Source organism: Hyaena hyaena, unplaced genomic scaffold (genome assembly GCF_003009895.1).
Source record: "Hyaena hyaena isolate Hyena2069 unplaced genomic scaffold, ASM300989v1 scaffold_251, whole genome shotgun sequence".
Taxonomy (NCBI): domain Eukaryota; kingdom Metazoa; phylum Chordata; class Mammalia; order Carnivora; family Hyaenidae; genus Hyaena; species Hyaena hyaena.
In genome coordinates, this window is record NW_024080883.1 from 952,740 (window position 1) to 971,085 (window position 18,346).

Consider the following 18,346-nt stretch of genomic DNA (forward strand, 5'->3'; position numbering starts at 1 on the left):
ACGTCTTCATGTTTGATCCATATCGAAACATGCTTCCCTACTTCATTCCTTTTTCATAGCCGAAAAAGGGTTTTTACTGCCTTTGACCAGTATGAATAATATTGTTAGGAAGATTTGTGCGCGATTTTTTGTGTGAACGTGTGTTTTCACTTCTATCAGGTACATACCCACCAGTAGAATTTCTGGTTCCTAGATTAACTCTACTTGACTTTTCAGTTGCTGCCAATCTGTTTTCCGTAGTGGTTCTACCATGGTACATTCTAACGATCAATGTATGAGGGTTCCCAGCTCACCACACCTTCACCAACTCTTGTTATTGTCTGTCATTTTGATTACAGCAAGTCTAGTGGGTGTGAAATGGCATTTCATTGTGGTTTGATTTTCATTTCCAAGAAGTAAAGTCTTCTAAACATTTTGGGTTCAAACATTTTATTTCAAAACTATAGTCTACTTGCTACATAGGTCTGAACATAACCTTCCTTTTGTCCTCTGGCAAATTTGTTTTGGTATAATTGAATGAATTTAAGTAGTGTTTTCTCTTCCCTTCCTCCCTTCCTTCCTCCCCCCTTCCTCTCTCCCCCTTTCCCTGCTACCCCTCTTTCCTTTCTTCTGACCAGGTGCTGACAAGGCTGCTTTCCTCATGGGCATTAACACTTCTGAGTTGGTGAAGGGTTTGATCCATCCTAGAATCAAAGTCGGTAATGAATATGTCACCAGAGGTCAAAATGTAGAACAGGTAAGGTGTTATTTCCAGAGCATTATGACTCTATGATCTTGTAATAATTGTGTACGTATTGTACTTGTTATTTTTCAGCTTCTGGTGTTGTCTGCATCAAGTGCTTCCATAAAAAAGCGAGTAAGAACTACTGTGATGTATTCATTCGGAATGTTTTCACTTGTGATGCATACCACTGTACACGCTCTTGCGTTAAGAATCTTTCCAGATTCTTAATATACCGTTTGACAGTTTTCCTGTAGGTAACAAGTCTCTTTGCTGAAGTAGGCAAGCCCTTTGCTTGTGATCAACATCTTTGTTGTCCAGCTAAGGAGCTTTCAAAGCCATTAATTTCCAGTGTGAATAAAACTGGTGAATTGGCATCCCTCACCTATTTGGAATATTGACATTTTAGAGTAACAGGCATATTAGTTGAGAAAGAGTTTTAAAACATAGGCTGAAGTTAGTATTTGAAGGAGGGGTGTTGAGAGCAGAAATGAGAGAAGGAAGGTCATGCAGGCTTTGTTGTGCATCCAGGAGAATCTTTTAATGATAGAATAACAAGTGCTCTCAGGACTGCTGATCCTGAGGCTTTGTCAGAATGCAGGAAATGTCCCCAGGGCTGCCAGGTAATGAGACCATCTAAGTATGCTAGTGCATTTTAAAATAATAATTCACATCCGTAACGCCTATTAGCCAGTATGTGATGCCATGCTGCAGTAACATCTATGCACTGAAATGTCAGTGACAGTAAAATTAACATTTCTTACACCACGTCCATTACACATTGGATGGCCTTCTTCCATATTGTGGTTAGGCCACTCAGGACACCTGGCCTCCAGAGTTGCTGCTCAGGGGAAAGATCATTTGTGGAGAAAGTGCACCCACCTTAACTGCCTGGGGCCAGAAGTGATAACACTTTTACTAACAGTCTGTTGGTTGGTAAAAATTAGTCAAATTACTACAGGTACGGTAGTACCTGGAAAGAGAGAATGGTACGATCACATATAGTATGTATAAGGCACTCCTAGGCATTGATTCCTTCTCTTCTTACAACAATACTCGGAGGTAAATAGAGCAGGAATACTTAGGTTTTCGCGGCTGGGGAAACTGAGGCTTAGGGAACATAAATAACACTGCAAAGGACGCACAGCTAATATCCAGGTGACATTTAGATTGTCTTTACATACATTTTAAATCTGAAGATGAGATAGACAGATGTACAAATTTGTGATAGAAGACAGTTGTTCTGATGACAATAAACTCTATTTTTGGTGTATTGAAGCACCTGGTGTGACTATGTGATTTCAAACATTTCAGTAATTTCCTAGCTTAGTTTACTCTATAAATCAATAATTCTACCTCTATCTTAATACTATACTGAAATAATTAGTCTCCGTTTTTGTTCCCCCTTCATCACTGGAAGCTCCTCGAGACCATGGACTGTGGTGAATTCATTTTAGTACCTTTGGCATCTAGCACAGTGCCCTCCAAGCAGGGGGTGCTCCATACACATTAAGATAAACTAAATATTGAGCTGAACTTGAGCCATGATCAGCAGGACAAGTAGTTGAACTCTTTCTCATAGTGAAGTTAAGGGTGTTTGGCAGTTTCTTGCTTTTTAACACATTTACCACAACATGCATGCATGACATGCTATGATTATAGAACAGGGACTCGCTCTGTGTAAAACTAATGAGCCCAGAGGAGGACTGAAATCAAACCTTCTGCTCTTTAATACTGTGTTCTCAGGAACTGAGTTACCACCAGCCTTCACTATAATAGAACCAGTGAAGCAAGCTAATGTATTATTATGCAACATTAAAAGAAAAAAAAAATACTCCTTATCTTCTAATCTCTCTCTCTCTTTCCCTTTCTCTTGCTCCTGGAGAGAGTGTAGGAAAGCACCGTGTAAGGCTTTTCTTTTCTTAGGAATTTTACTGACTTTATAGAGACAATTGCCACTTCTAAGAATAGAGATGTATACGTTCTGTTGATGACAATTGCAAAAGATGGCAAAAATTCTTGCAGTGTTAACACTTACAAAATTTGGTTCCAGCTCTAATGCTGACTAACTCTGGGATCTTGGTCAAATGTCTTCACCTCAGTGAGCACCCAGCAAAGAGGCTGAATCCCTCGTGTCTCAGTGGAAGGGTGACCGGCATCTGAATGGGATGGTCCTTCATATGTGAGCGTGTCCGGCACATCGTAGGGGGTTTGCATTCCGGCTTCCAGGTGCTGAATGCCAGTGGCACAATCACGATGATGCCCGGAAAATGCCCTCCCTATTTTCAAATACGTTCTTCCTTCAGTGGCAGGTATCATCCCGAATTGAGAGCCACTATGTATGATTATTAAGAACTAAGGTCCTTCAGAGGCGCCTGGGTGGCTTAGTCGGTTAAGCGTCCGACTTTCACTTAGGTCATGATCTCGCGGTTCGTGGGTTCGAGCCCCGCGTCGGGCTCCGTGCTGACTGCCAGCTCGGAGCCTGGAGCCTGTTTCAGTCTGTGACTCTCTCTCTCTGACCCTCCCCTGCTCGCTCGCTCTCTCTCTCTCTCTCCTAGAAATAAATAAAACATAAAAAAAAAAAAAGAACTAAGGTCCTTCAGGTCTAGTATTTTATGATTCCATGAGAGTTTTAACTATGCCTGTTAGAAATAAGTTGTTCTAATTTTATTATTTAATTTATTTAAAAAAACTTTTTTAACATTTATTTTTGAGAGAGACAGAGAGAGCACAAGTGGGGGAGGGGCAGAGAGAGGAGGAGACACAGAATCCAAAGCAGGTTCTAGGCTCTGAGCTGCCAGCACAGAGCCTGACATGGGGCTAGAACTCACAGACCGTGAGATCATGACCTGAGCCAAAGTCGGACGCTTAACCAACTGAGCCACCCAGGTGCCTTGGTTGTTTTAATCTTAAAAAGATTAATTATGATTTAAAAATCACAATAATCAGTAACTACTGATGATGGGCTAAGTGCTTTGTATGGATATCCCATTCAATTGAACAACAAGCCTGCAAAGTTGATCTTACTTATATTTCCATTTTTATAGTTAAAGATGATGAACCTTACAAAGATTAACTGTTCACCGTAATGTAGCTAGTAAATTCTGGAGTGAAGATGAGGAAGGGATAAAAGTGGAAAGGGAACAGGAGAGTGGGAACCAACATTTATCGGATAGCAAGTGCTAAATGTGTGCTATTTACATCCTCTGTCTCATCGAGTGTCTCCCAGTAACCCTGGCAGATGCATATTTTAATATTAAAAAGCTAATATTGAATTAATAAAGACCACATTTTAATATTTAAAAAGGCAGGGATAAAAGTGCCATAAATATGACTCTTTGACTCCATTTCTTTTTGGTGGTGGTTTTTGTTCTATCCTGTGCAACTGCTACCCAATGATCACAGTCTTCTGTGAGGTTATTTGAAAAAGAGCTAAGGGATGAGTTCATGTAGTCCCTGAAAAGTGGAAGTGTATATTCTGCTGTGTAATTCCTCCTTTATTGGGTAGAAAAGGATGAAAATGATTAATTATCGAGCAGTACGTTGGCTTATTGGTTTCATTCAGCAGACGCCATATCGTCTATTTTTTTCCATGACTACATCGTCAGCCTGTCTTCCTGTTTCCTCACTACTCTCCACCGCTGGCCAGTTTCTCTTCCACTCTCACTTCCAGATACTTAGGGAATTAAAAAGGGGTGAGCAAGTTCGTCACATTCTTTTTTTTTTTTTTTTTTTACAAATAGTTTATTGTCAAATTAGTTTCCACATAAGACTCAGTGCTCATCCCCAAAGTGCCCTCCTCCATGCCCATCCCCCCCCCTCCCCCCCACATCCATCAGTCCTCAGTTTTTGTCAGCATTCAAGAGTCTCTCATGGTTTGCCTCTCTCCCTTTCCCCCACCATTTTCCCCCTTCTTCTCCCCCTTGTTCCTCCGTCAAGTTCCTCCTAATCCTCCTATACGTGCAAACAGATGATATTTGTCCTTCTCTGCCTGAATTATTTCGCTCAGCATAACACCCTCAAAGTCCATCCATGTTGCTACACATGGCCAGATTTCATTGTTTCTCATTGCCATGTAGTATTCCATGGTATAGATAAACCACATCTTTTTAAAGTTTAAGTGACTTCTGTAGACAGAGAGTGATTTTCTCAATGCTCCAGAGGATTAAAACCATTCTTGGTGCTTTATCTGTGCGGGTGTGCTCTCGAAGCCAATAACAAAAAACAGTGATGCCATCCAGCTTATGGATTACTGTGGAAATGACTCAAGATAACTGATCAGAGAGTGGATGACTCATAACTAAATCACCACCAGACACCAACGGGCTCCTGCTGCATGCTGTCTCCTGGGTGGCTGAAGGATGGATGGGCTAGGCCTATTTTAAATGTTAAGTGCTTGGAGTCCATTCTGCTTCCAGGCTTGGAGAACATCCAGCTGAAATTCACTCCGACTTGGGGTCTGTCAGTAACCTGTTACTATAGCAGCACCTTTGCATCACAGAAGTAGGATCTGCATTTACACAACATCAGTCAGCACTGAGGTTGGAGCTCTTCCCAGTAGGTTATGTTAGAGCCTTTGCCACACACTCTAGGGAGGGGAAATGTAGCCTGACTTTTCCAGTAGGAGAACCGGAGTCAGATTGATGCGCTAAATTGCCTTCTCCCTACAGGGAGTTGAGAGCAACGCTGGGAACTGATAGAATAAAGAATGTGGAAGCTGAGGCTAGAAAGAACCTTCAGAGCATTATGCAGGGGAGGAGACTGCAGTCCAGAGAGAGTAGGTCACTTGCCAAAGGTGACAAATCTTAGCAGCAGCAGGATAAGGGCTACGCATTCCAGACTCCTAACCTACTCTACCAGTGTTTTCCAAACTTGATGGTGCACCGGGATCATGGGAGGGTTGTGTTGGAGTGCCAGTTCAGACTCCTAGGTCTGAGACCCGATGCAGAGTTGTTGAGAGCGGGCATCTTTAACATGCTCCCAGGTGGTGTGAAGCTGTAGCTCCTAGGACCACACTTCAAATAGCAAGACTTTCTAATGTATTGCCACTCTACCCCCGGGAGAGTTGGACCTTTGATAATAGAAACATTTCTCTCACAGGAGTGTCTGGTAAGGAGGTACCAGGCTGGCTTGCCTCTGTTTCTTTCCCATTCCTCCCTTCCTTGCTTCCTTCTCCGTTTCTTCTCATTGTATTAAAAATCTTCTCCTGTATCATCTCAGCGGTACACTAGAACCCCAGAAATTCAATAAATAGATCCCAATTTTGCTAGAAGGTGGCTACTGATAGAAAATGCCCAGGATTAAAATGGACACTGCTGGAAGATGTGGAGTGTTTTCAATGTGATTTCCAGGTGACCTCTGCTGTTGGTACCCTGTCCAAGTCAGTATATGAAAGGATGTTTAAGTGGCTGGTGGCACGTATCAACAGGGCGCTGGATGCCCGGCTGTCAAAGCAATTCTTCATTGGCATTCTTGACATCACCGGTTTTGAAATCCTTGATGTAAGTATATCTGGTTAGAATGAAGCCAATGTGTATTTATGAGGAGATTAGAAAATATGCATTGAACGTCAGAAAATGGAGTCAAAGCATGATGAGATTTATTCCGTCAAAGCTTAAGAGCCACTCTGGTCGGAAAAGAGCTATTATTAATATAAATACATAACAATAGTTATTATAACTATAATAACTAATAGTATTAAAAATTCAGCCTTAAAGGTACATAGAAATAAAGAGCCTTTTACAATTTCAAATTCTGATATCGTTGTGTGTTATCTTATTGTCATAATGTTTAGTTTGCAGATGTATTTCAAGGAGGTAAGGATTTAATTGAGGATTTGTTATTTACTGGGTCTATTTGCCATCATCTGATTGTGGTTATGATATTCTCTGTACATTTTTGCAAGTGGACCTCAATTTTATTTCATTTTTTTATTGAGATATATTAGACCATTTAAAAATGTATATGTTTAAGGTATACAGCTTCGTGATCTGGCACACCTATGCACTGTGAAACAATCAAAGTCAAGTCGATTAACATAGCCATCACCTCGAACGGTTACCATTTGTTCAATTTCACTTTTTATCTCTTCTCACCTAATCACACCTTCGAAGTATAACAGTCTGGAGCAACTTTGCATTAATTTTACCAATGAAAAATTACAACAGCTCTTTAATCAGCACATGTTTGTTCTGGAGCAAGAGGAATACAGGAAAGAAGGCATTGGCTGGGTGTCCTTTGACTTCAGTCTGGATTTACAAGCCTGCATAGATCTCGTTGAGAAGGTAACACCTGCTTCTCTCCTCATTTATTTTCATTTAAGGAGAATGGTCCCTGTTTGCCGTATCGATCCGTATCGGGACTCAGGCTCTGTCAGGGGATGGGAAGCAGGGCCGGAGAGCTCTGTGTAGTTTCTCTTAATGGGCTGTGTGTGCAGAACCCGTGGCAACCTAACTAAACCTTCATGTCAGTTACCCTCCTCCATCATCTCCCGCGCAGATTGTCGGGACGCATTTGCCACTTATGCATGGCCTCCACTGTTAATGCGTGAGCAAACTTGTCGAGATTAAAAATGGTCATGCTCTTGACTCGAAAAACACAGAGCTGAAAATATGAGCACTGTAGGGCCTGGCTGATTAATATAAGGTGAATGAGCAGACCCAGAGCAGCTTAACGAAATTTGGCAAATTAGCATGCAAACAAACAACTGTCATAAATCCTCAAGGCCACTACCTTGCAGGATGTAGTTTGTTCATTTAATTGGACAAGTACCAGTTAGTTTAAGTAATTTATGACAATACTTCATGGCTTATTAGTAAATTAGCTGCAGTGTATGGTTTCTGAATTCAGTGATGTTCTCGTACTCTGAAATCCTTCTATGTGCTCTGAAAAAGATTAACCAGGTTTGCCGGGGGAATTAAGTATGGAGTGTTCTGTGGCTTGGTTGGTGGCAGCATGCATGGTGGCAGGTCTTGCTTTAACCGTGGATTGCACTGAATTCTGGAGCCGGATCTAGGAAGGCCAAGGCCTACTGCTCTCAAAGTTCTGAACACTCTCTTTAGCTAAGCTATTGGCATCTGATTCTCAACGGCCCTGTCAGGAAGGAGGTAGAGTGAATGACCTCTCACTGTCTTCGTGGGCCTCAGGTTTTATCTATCAGTGTCCCATCAACCTTATTTATTACGCTTTAGATGAAACTACACCTTCCTTGAAAATAGCCATTAATCCTAACAAGAATGCATGTCACATTGATTTTATTTATTTTATAACCAGTGAACTTCGTTGGTGGAGGACAGACTGATAAAAAAAAATAATAATGATAATGACCTGACCTCTAAGCTGATTAAAAAATAATAATAATTATAATGGCCCAACCATGATGTGGTAAATGTTTGCTGGAATTATTAAAGCTGTAGTTTTCTGGTGAGAAATGAGACTAAAGAACTGGAACTCCTCAGAGCGACCTATTTAGTTAGCTTTTGCCAATTGTCACCTGTAATATCTACTTAACTCTGATTATGGTGAGATAACCATTTTCAGGCAGGAAGGTGGGACATAGACATTATTCAGATCCGGTTAAGTCTGTAAACATTACTGATTTTTTAGGTCATATGTAGCCCACTGTCTCATTTATGCCGGTTCAGTTTTTCTAAATAACCCACTAGCAACATGGATGTAATTTCCTGTTGCATTTTCTTCTGATACGATAACATGAGGAAAAAAACCCCTGACCAATGATAGAAGGAAAAGATAAGTCTTTGGCTTGCTATGAATGATTTCGAAGGGATTCAGGTCATGCAAATGAGGAATACCAAAACCTTTCTTGAAATTATTCTATATTTTGAAAAGACCCATTGAGCTGGTTCAGGCTACATGAGGAAAATTTGTTGTAAATATTAATGCTGTACCAAACTCATTCCTTGAAACAGAATGAATCGTGAGAAGTTTTCAAAATTCAAAAGAACTGAGATAAATCAATATGTACAAACTGCCTTATAGCATGCATCTGTGTGTGCATAAAAAGAAGGGGGATTTTCATACTTAAAAGTTTCAAAGTTTTGTGTTTACCAAAAAGCTTGTCAAGCTAAAAGAAAATGTATTTCAGCACCACCTTTAATTGTCAATTTGGTCGTCAAGCATACAGTGACCTCCTTCTATCTACAAATATGCAGCAAACAAATCTATTATAGGATTAGCTCACACTTATTTCAATACCTGAAATAGTCTACTGTGTTTAGAACTCAAGCATCAATAATTTACATCTTACAGTCTTAACATATGACTACATATTATTTATGGTTTGCCTGTATGCAATAGGCAATTGCAATAGGCCTATAGGCAATGACTATTTGCCTATAATGGCATAGGTATTGGTAAAGAGATTATTTCTATTATTTTAAAGATAAATACTCCCCAAATTACACATTTAAAATCTGTTGCCCCTAGATTGTAGTCACCTTGAGACACTACATCCATTTTCCAATAATTCAGCCCTTTTGCAAAAAGTTCCTCACAGGATTGGGATTTGTATACAGTTTTAGAATAATACCAGCTGTGTGTAAGAAAAAACTAGCTGCAGGACTGATCCTTGTACCTGTCTGTAAGTCCAAACTGTATTACCTAGCTTGGTCATACTTTTGTTGTTGTTGTTTTGTCTTGTTGCTTTTTATAACCTTATTTGCCTAACTGGGCCTGAATAAATTTTTATTGTCTCTCTACAACGATTACAGTGACACAGTTTCTAAAATATTTTAAATCCTGGTAGCCTCTTGGCAATACATGTCGTTGCCTCCCAAGTGAGGTTCTTTGGGTATGCTGTCTGCTTTGTTTATTATGGAATGAATCGCATTAATATCTAGCTATCTCTTGTACACCCATGAGGATTTCCTTGAAACATGTGACTCCAAGCTTTCTGTCACAACTGTTTCTGCCTGGCTACTGCCCACAGCAAAGCAGTCCGGATCCCAGAGCTCAAATATGGGTGTCTTAGTGTTCACCTGTCAATCAGTTATGTAGCAGAAATTTGCGGGGACCTACATTTAGTCACCTTGGAACCTACTATACCAAGGGTTGTGAGAAATGCAAACCAGAGGCATCATCCTGTAACTGAAGGAACATGGGATATCGTTGGAAAGGCATCTTCCTAAGACCAAATGTTTTACTTATTTTTAATTAAGCACATAAATTTATTTAACGACTACTTGTTTTGATCACTGCCTTGTTACCTTTTGGTGAGAGAGGGATTCCTGCCCTGGTGTATAGAGATGACTGAACATAGGACACCTAACCCTGGACAGATGAATTTGATAATAGCTTACTGGTCACATACACTCAGAGCCTGAAAGGGGAGGACACTGCATGCCAGGCAGGGCCACATGGTGGTTGCACTGTTGACAGAGTGGATAAGAGGGGCCACGGGAGGCAGGCTTTATAGTGAGAATAGGGTGTGGTGACTACCATTTCTCAAGGGAGGATGTGATTGGCTTGCTTGAGTAATTCTGAGGGCTGCCAGGGATCTGAGACCCATCAGTCAAGGATAAGCCGGCACTGTGTCGGGTCCCATGGTCAGGATGGTAACTTGGCTAGTAGACCTCACTCACGGAGCACAGTGGGGAGGGGAACTTGCGATTAGGTCATCTGAGGCTCTCCCAGGTTTCCCCAGATGTCAAGGCACACGTGATGTTGGGCCTTGATTTCAGGCCTCATACCATACTACTGTAGAGAAGACTTTGAATTAAGTACTGTGGAAAACTTAAGCAGTTGTTACAAGTAGCGCTTGCCCTTAGGAAGTATGCAGTCGAGCAGGAGATTTGTAAGTCTAATCAGTGTAAAAATATGTCTCTGTATAAATGCAGGAAAGGCACAAAGGCCAACAGAACTCCGAAGTGCTGGAGTCCCCTCTGCCTGTGGGAATCTTGGAAGGCCAGGCAGGAAAGGGTATGAAATCTCAGATGGATCTTAAGAAATGAGTATGATTTTAGCAGGTGTGAGGAGAGGAGGACAGTGAGCAGGTGAGGGACTAGCGAGGGAGAGGGGTAACCAAACAAAGGCCCATTCTGAAATTTTCGGTAGTCACACAGAAGGAAGTAGCTGGAACAAAAGAGAAAGAAGGGTCAGATTGTGTAGAGACTTGAAGTAATTTATACCTTATGTTTTGGCAGCAGGGAGCCAGAGAGGGCTTCTGCGCTGGGCAACAGAGCAGTCAGAGCTGCTCGAGTTTATTCTGTGCGTTTGTGTTTGGCGTCTGGAAGGGGGGGGAAAGGCTAAGGGTAAGGCGGTTGGGGACAGCAGCCCAGGTGAGGAGTAAAGAGGTCCTGAATCAGGACAACGGCAATGCAAATAGTAAGAAAGTGACAGACCTAAAAGGAAGGCAGGACGGATTGATAATATTTAAAGAGGGAGAGGTTAGAGCACTAATGTTTGGAGTCAGGGCAACTGACTCAAACCATTTAGTGTGCAATATAGGACATTTGATGCTACAGGGCAGAACTAATTACTTTTTTCCCTGACCTATTTGGAAATTAATCTACCGAAGGGCCTCATATTTATTAGAAGCTTCACATCTCCCGAGCACTGGAAAAATGTAGAAGACCCTGGCAAAACAGTGATTTTCCCCCCTCCTCAGTGGTTAGGTTGTTACATTTTGAGCTATGACATGTACTTGCTTAACATAAAGCTTCCATTCATCCAAATACGGAAGTTGGCTTTACTAGCTTTCAGCATAATGATAGTCCTCATGCATGGAAGGTGACTGCTGGAGACGGGAACTGTCCCTCCTTGTGAGGCATTCCCACAGCCATGTTGTTAACAGACTACCATTGCAGGAGATGCTTACATTTTTAAATGATTTAGTCCAGTTTTCACCGAGGGTTGACCACATGTATGGTCGGAAAATCTGTGGTGCAAGATGGAATCCAGGCCTCCAAACGCTCACACCAGTGAGTCATCTATTTAGTTTCTCAGGTTCTCCCCACCCCTCCTCCTCCTCCTCCTTCACCTCCTCAATGTTACTTACTTTGCCAAGAACCCACAAGGTCAGTGGTGCCAGGAGCAAAATGGGTGTCGGTTTCTCTTAGAATATTTTGCTCTCACTTAGAACACTTCACGTAATTGCTCACTGCATCATTCCCCACCTAGATGTTTGGGAAGAAGGAAGATGTCCTAGAACTCTTCAGTACAAGAATTAGTAGTGAAATTGTTAATTACATTTCCTATAAAGTGCAGGTTTTAAGTTTATGAAGACATACACATGATGTAGAAAAACATAGTCCATATATTACACTGGTAAATCAGGTGGATCAAGAATATGAATTTTAGGGGCGCCTGGGTGGCTTAGTCGGTTAAGCGATCGACTTTCGCTTAGGTCATGACCTCGCGGTTCGTGGGTTCGAGCCCCGCGTCGGGCTCTGTGCTGACTGCCAGCTCAGAGCCTGGAGCCTGTTTCAGAGTCTGTGACTCCCTCTCTCTCTGACCCTCCCCTGCTCACGCTGTCTCTCTCTCTCTCTCTCCTAGAAATAAATAAAACATTTTAAAAAATTTAAAAAAAAAGAATATGATTTTTAAATATCATAATATCATGATGCTCCACTACCTAGAAGCATTTGTACGGCTCAGTAGAGCAATTTAGAACAAATTCTAAACTACAAACACATTTTCCTTTAATATGTCACCCATCCAGGGCCTTATCTCGGAGTTGGTGTATTCTCTCCCCAAGACAACATTTAAGCATAAGCTACCCAGCTTTTTAGGAAGAAATTATGAAGGGAATTCAAGGAACTTTTAGGTGGGTTAGACCAGACCTTTAATGTCTCTTCTGAGAGTCTATGGTTCTTAGGTACAAAGTGTTGGTAGGAAACCATGCAATCTCTGCCTGTTGGGCCAAGGGATCACATTCTGTCTCAGAATTCTTATGACATTTTCTGTATATCTTTGTTTTGTCTGCTTTCTTGTACTCATATGGATATTTTTTGTCTTCTTGGTTAGATGCCCTGGAGTCACAACCCATGTATAACACAAAACGTCTGGTACGCCTTGTAGAAGGCAAAAATATTTGTAGAGTAGACTAATGAATATACAAATACACAAAAAGATAAGCAAATATGAGAATCCTTGTTTTCCACACAAAACCTGTTTTTCCCCTATATGTATGTACCTTATATCGGTTAATGGCAGCATCCACTGCCCGTTTTCTCAAGCCAAAAACCTGGTCATCTTTCTCTATTAAATCCCACATTCTGTCTACTAGCAGTAGACTCCGCTCTACTTTCCAGCTATGTCACATTTCAATGACTTCTGACCACCTCTAACACTATCACTAATCTAGACCAGGGATCAGCAAACTGTCTGGAGGCCTATTTCTGTAAATAAAGTTTTAATAAAGCATTGTCATACCTATTTTATTCACATGTTGCCACTTGCCGCTTTCAGGGCTAACATGACTGAGTGGATGGCAGAAGTGTAACAGGAACCACGTGGCCCCCAAAGTCTAACACACTTATTACATGGCCCTTTAAAGAAAAAGTTTGCTGACAAGGGTCATCAGGTTTTCTACCACATCTTCTTTTTTTGTTGTTTTTGCTTTTGCAACCCAATGAAAACATAGAAACTCTTATTAGCTCACTGGGTCTCCAATATAGCCCATAGGAAGGATTTGGCCAACGGGCTCTACTTTGCCAACCTTGTTCTAAACAAATGATCTTTTTAAAGCAAACATCACATCACATGACTTCCTGTTAAAAATCTACAATGACCTCCTGTTATACTTAAAATCCAATATCTTAGCACTGCCTGGACAGACCTTGGGATTCAATACTCCTTATCTCTCTGGCTTTATCTCGTACAGCCTGCCCCATCTCACTACCTTAGCTCTGTCCACTCTTGCCTCTGGCAGGACCTCAAACTTGCCAAGTGTGCTCCTGCCTCAGGGCCCTTGCATTCATCATTTGTCTGCCAAGAATACCTATATACAGATCTTTAGATCTGCTCTTTTTGTTTAGGTCAGAGGGTTTTACTTGACCATCCCACTAAACTAGCTCCCAGTCGGTCCCCTAGTCATTGTCTATTTCTTTTCTTTGCATGATTTCTTCAGAACACTAATGGGAAACTAAATTATTATTTGTTTACTTGACTGTTGTTTTCTACTCCATTAGAAAGTAATCACTCTGAGGACAGGCACTTTGTGTATGTGACTAATGGCTACGCTGCCAGCTTCTGCTGGTACCCAGCACCTAGGAGGTATTAATAATATTTGTTAAATGGATGATTGACTAATTATGTATAGTGAATATTCTTTCCCTTTGTCAAGTGATCAGGTTCCTGAAATAAGAATTTACAGGACCTCCCACCCCCATCGAAGATACTGTTTCCTGGGGTTTTCTTTCATCTGCTGTTCATATGTATCTCCAACAGCCAATGGGCATCTTTTCCATCCTTGAAGAAGAATGTATGTTTCCTCAGGCTACAGATGTGACTTTCAAGACCAAACTTTTTGATAACCATTTCGGGAAGTCGGTTCATTTCCAGAAACCCAAGCCGGATAATAAGCGATATGAAGCTCACTTTGAGCTTGTCCATTATGCAGGAGTGGTAAGTTACTTCTAGACCTTCAGCCCTGAGTTTTCCTGAGTCAGGTTCAAATGCATTCAGCCCAAATCCCTAGACAATATATAAGTAAAATTTAGATGAAATGAAGAGGTGAACAAAAAAATAATCTCAGTTCCAGAAAAAAAAAGTTGGTGAGCCTTTTAGCATTTAAGAAATGAAATACCCATACTATAATAGTATTCCATGTGCACAAAGGTTAGAAATTTCAAAATAGACTCTGTCATCCCAGCTCAAAGTAAGACAGCTTCAGAAAGTCATGGAGATCATCAAAGTCATGGGATTTTTTTTCGTGTTTGTCCTTCCTTTTAACTTAACATTGTGTGAATGAGTGATTTCAACTGATCTTTTTATTGAAGCTTTTTTTAAATTTTTTTTTATTCTCTCATAGAGAAATAGTCACTGTGAAGTAATGGCCTCCAAACTATGGCCCACAAAGGTTTTTAATGACTCTCACCGCCTCTCCTCATTTCCCCACTGGTGTGTGTGTGTGTTGCCCCTTTTTTTCTGCTTCTGGTCAGTGATTCCAGATGGAACAGAAAGATAATTGATGAAGGATAAAATAATACTTCAGTCCAAAAGTGACCTGCCAACTGTACATAAATGTGCTTGTAATTGCCTTCTTTCATATCCTTGAATATTAATTATAATGATATTTATAGCAAAATATTATATATAATTGCTAATTTTTAAAAAATCTTCATGTGTGTCAGAGACAATTGGATTTTTTCATCTATTCTTGCCTATGGAGGAGAGCTGATGTGAATTGTCTCTACTGGAAATACGATTTAATTCTTTCTCCTTCTTCCCTAGCTGTCTCTCTCCCTTCCCTCCCCTTCTCTTCCTTTCTTTCCACAATGTAAATGGTAAAGCCTGAGATTCTCTTAGGGTTGCACAATGGAACTCCTGCAGTATTATTCAGTACTGTTACCTCAAACTAATTTAAAGTTAAAGGACCCATACAATTTATGATTTTTTTAAAAAAGGAATGCACAGTTTGCTATGTTAATTTATGCACTCTCTTCTTTTGTTACCTGAACTGCATGCCTTTCCAAAGGTGCCTTATAACATTAGTGGCTGGCTTGAAAAGAACAAAGACCTTCTTAATGAAACAGTGGTGGCTGTATTTCAGAAGTCATCAAATAGACTCCTGGCAAACCTTTTTGAAAATCACATGAGTGATGAGAGTGGTGAGTTGTACAATCTTCTCTAATTTTTTAGCTTTAGAATGGAACCTATGGCTGCCTCAGCACTTCTAAAAATCCTTGCCTCTTTCCTGTGATATCTGTGTCTGCTCCCTGTGGTCTGAGTCATCCCCTTATTAGCCTTTCTGTCCTCAGGCTGGTGGTTCTTCAGGGAAATGGTGCTTTAAGATAGATGTATTTCAAGGAACCTGCCCTGCTCTGCTTTTATCTTCTACTCAACCCAGCTGCAAAGAGAGAGAGCAGCAAACCATATTTTGATAAATTATTTTGGGGAAATAACAAGCCTCTTTAATCTATAGTCCCCAAATATCTTGGATTTCTCCTTCACAGTGCTTTTGTATTAATTGTAATCTGGGGTTATTCTAAGCTTCATGAGGGCAGGAGTTAGGTCTGATTTAATTGTAGCCCCAAGTGTGTAGCAAATGCCTGTTTAGTAGACACTCCATAAATATTTATTGGCCATCAAATAACTAATCTTGTTTAGTACTTTGTAATTTACAAAACACTTTTACATACATTATCTTACTCAGTCCATGCCATGACCCTTTCAGATACAGATAGAGGGAAATGTCTTCTTCCTATCTTACAGGAACAAGCACAGAAGAGTTAAGGAGAATCCCCAATTTCACAAACCTACTGTCAAAAGATAAACTGAAGCATGTTAAAAATTTTGAGAATTTATTTGAGCACAAATTAATTCAAATGGGGTTGTGTCAAGCCTTCAGTGTTTAAGACTTTTCCATGAACAGCAGCTCAGGAAGATATATAGAGAAAACATAGAAGCAAAGTAAGGAAGTTATTGATTGGCTGTAGCTTAAAGCCTAGTTGACTGTGATTGGTTGTCCTTAACATTTTGATTTTGTAACCTTGGGACATTTACAAGCATAGATGATGGCTTGCTAATATAGGCCACTACGGGTTAAAGCCACATCGGTCTAATGGCCCCTTGTTTAGTTAATACTAGTAAATGCAAAGTCAGGGTAGGAAGCCGGACTTCTGCTTCCTGGCCTGGTGCCTACACCACTCTCACTGTCTTCCAGAAACCAAACAGAAATGTACAGGCTACGTGTATTTAGGACCTAATTCAGACAGACTTCTGCACCATGATACAAAGAATTTGGAGATACTGAGCCCACAGTGCTAACATCAGTCTCACAATTGGACTAATGCTAGCTACAGAGGGAAGCTCTCTATGATTCATAGCAAAAGTCACAGGTTGGAAGGCCCTGAGCAGAACTTGGCTTTCACACATGTTTTGTTTAGTCCACAGAGGTTTTAAAAAAAATCAGAAGTCACCACATACACATTTGGGTTTGCTTTTGCTTTCAAAAAGTGGAAAACACGGGAAAAGAGAAAAACCGGCAAGCCTAGGTTCAGATACCCTTGTGGCAATGGGTGAGGTGTATCAGTTCTTCTTTAAGGGATGTCTGCTCTCATTTTCTAACCTTCTCACTGCCCTGCTATCTCACCCCCAGCTTCAAGTTAACTCCTGGCCCCATCAGGCTGATTTGGGACTCCTGACTGACACGGTCAAGAAACAGAGGATTTGACACTTTCTGGGTTCATCAGCACATGATGACATAATTCGGGAGCAGGCCTGAAATTCTGTTGGCCTGCCTTCAGAAGAGGTTGAGAAATGAGAAATTGTATTTGGACCCTGATAATCTTCAGGCAATGCATTTGCCTGATTCTAATGGCTTTTAAAGTACCCCTGAGCAGTCAGTTACACAGTGACTCCTTAAGCTTACAGCTCCCAGACAGGTCATTCTCTGATCATAAGAGATCAGGCAGCTGTTCAGGGAGAGAATCAGAGAGAAATCATCTTCTAACTCTTCAGGGTGTGTGCTGTGTCCTTTGGAAGTAGAAAAGAAGAACTATCTAGAATGTCTTTTTTTTTTTTTTTGGTAATTTTTCAAGAACCCCCTGAAAATACTGGCCTGGATGTTTCTTACTCATCCAAACATTAAATTACCCATACTTTCTTCTGGGGACTCCAAGTACTTTAATTCAGAGTTATAAAAAAATTAATAATGGAAGGTAGTAGTATTCTTTTCTCGTAGGTGGAAAAACTAATGTACAAAGAAGTCAAGTGATTCATTTGGAGGGCCTAGGGCATGTCAATAGGACATTAGTGATTAAGCTTTAGGACATCTGCCCCAGCACAGGTACTACTCAGGCTCAGAGAATATTTTGTTCATGTTGACAGCTGGTCCATTTTATCCAGATTGCCTCGGGATTTTGTGCTTGTTGTTGTTGTATGTCTTTGTGACTTAGCACCACACAAATGTTTGTAAAACAATTTGGCTTAGCATAGATTCTTTTGCTTCAAGAAAATGGAAATAGATGGTTTTTTATAAATTATAAAAGTGATGCATAAGTGTTGCCAAAAACACAGACTACATGGAAAAATAAAAAGAGAAACCTAAAAGTTACCTATAATTTCACATAGAGTGATAGCAGTTGTGAACATTTTGGTCTATGCTCTTCCCAGTATTTTTTATGTATATAGTCACTAATAATACAACTATACTGAAAACCATGTGTACATCCTGAGGATCATAACATGCAAACTGTTTGTAACCTACTTTTTCTCTTCAAATAACTCCTAGAAATCTTTCCATGCCAGTTATATGAATACACATTATCATTTTAAAAGGTCACAGTGTTTCACTGTATACATGCACATGCACATGCACGCACACGCGCTCTCATAATTTAATTAGTCAATCTATTGATAGGCATTTGTTGATAATTTTATTTTCTGTTGAGTTTTTTTGCAGTGACTAAACAATGCTGCAGCAAGTATCTTCACACAGTTGCC

General features: G+C 40.5%; 1 protein-coding gene across 1 annotated transcript in view; it reads left to right on the forward strand.

Moving 5' to 3' along the window:
- The window catches only part of MYH15 (myosin heavy chain 15), a 150,882-nt gene that overhangs the window by 36,271 nt on the left and 96,265 nt on the right, over positions 1–18,346 (forward strand). Inside the window, exons 12-16 of the mRNA XM_039244987.1 lie at positions 618–736; positions 6,073–6,222; positions 6,835–7,005; positions 14,129–14,305; positions 15,378–15,510. Coding sequence (XP_039100918.1) covers positions 618–736; positions 6,073–6,222; positions 6,835–7,005; positions 14,129–14,305; positions 15,378–15,510 — 750 coding nt within the window. The remainder of the gene's footprint in view (positions 1–617; positions 737–6,072; positions 6,223–6,834; positions 7,006–14,128; positions 14,306–15,377; positions 15,511–18,346) is intronic.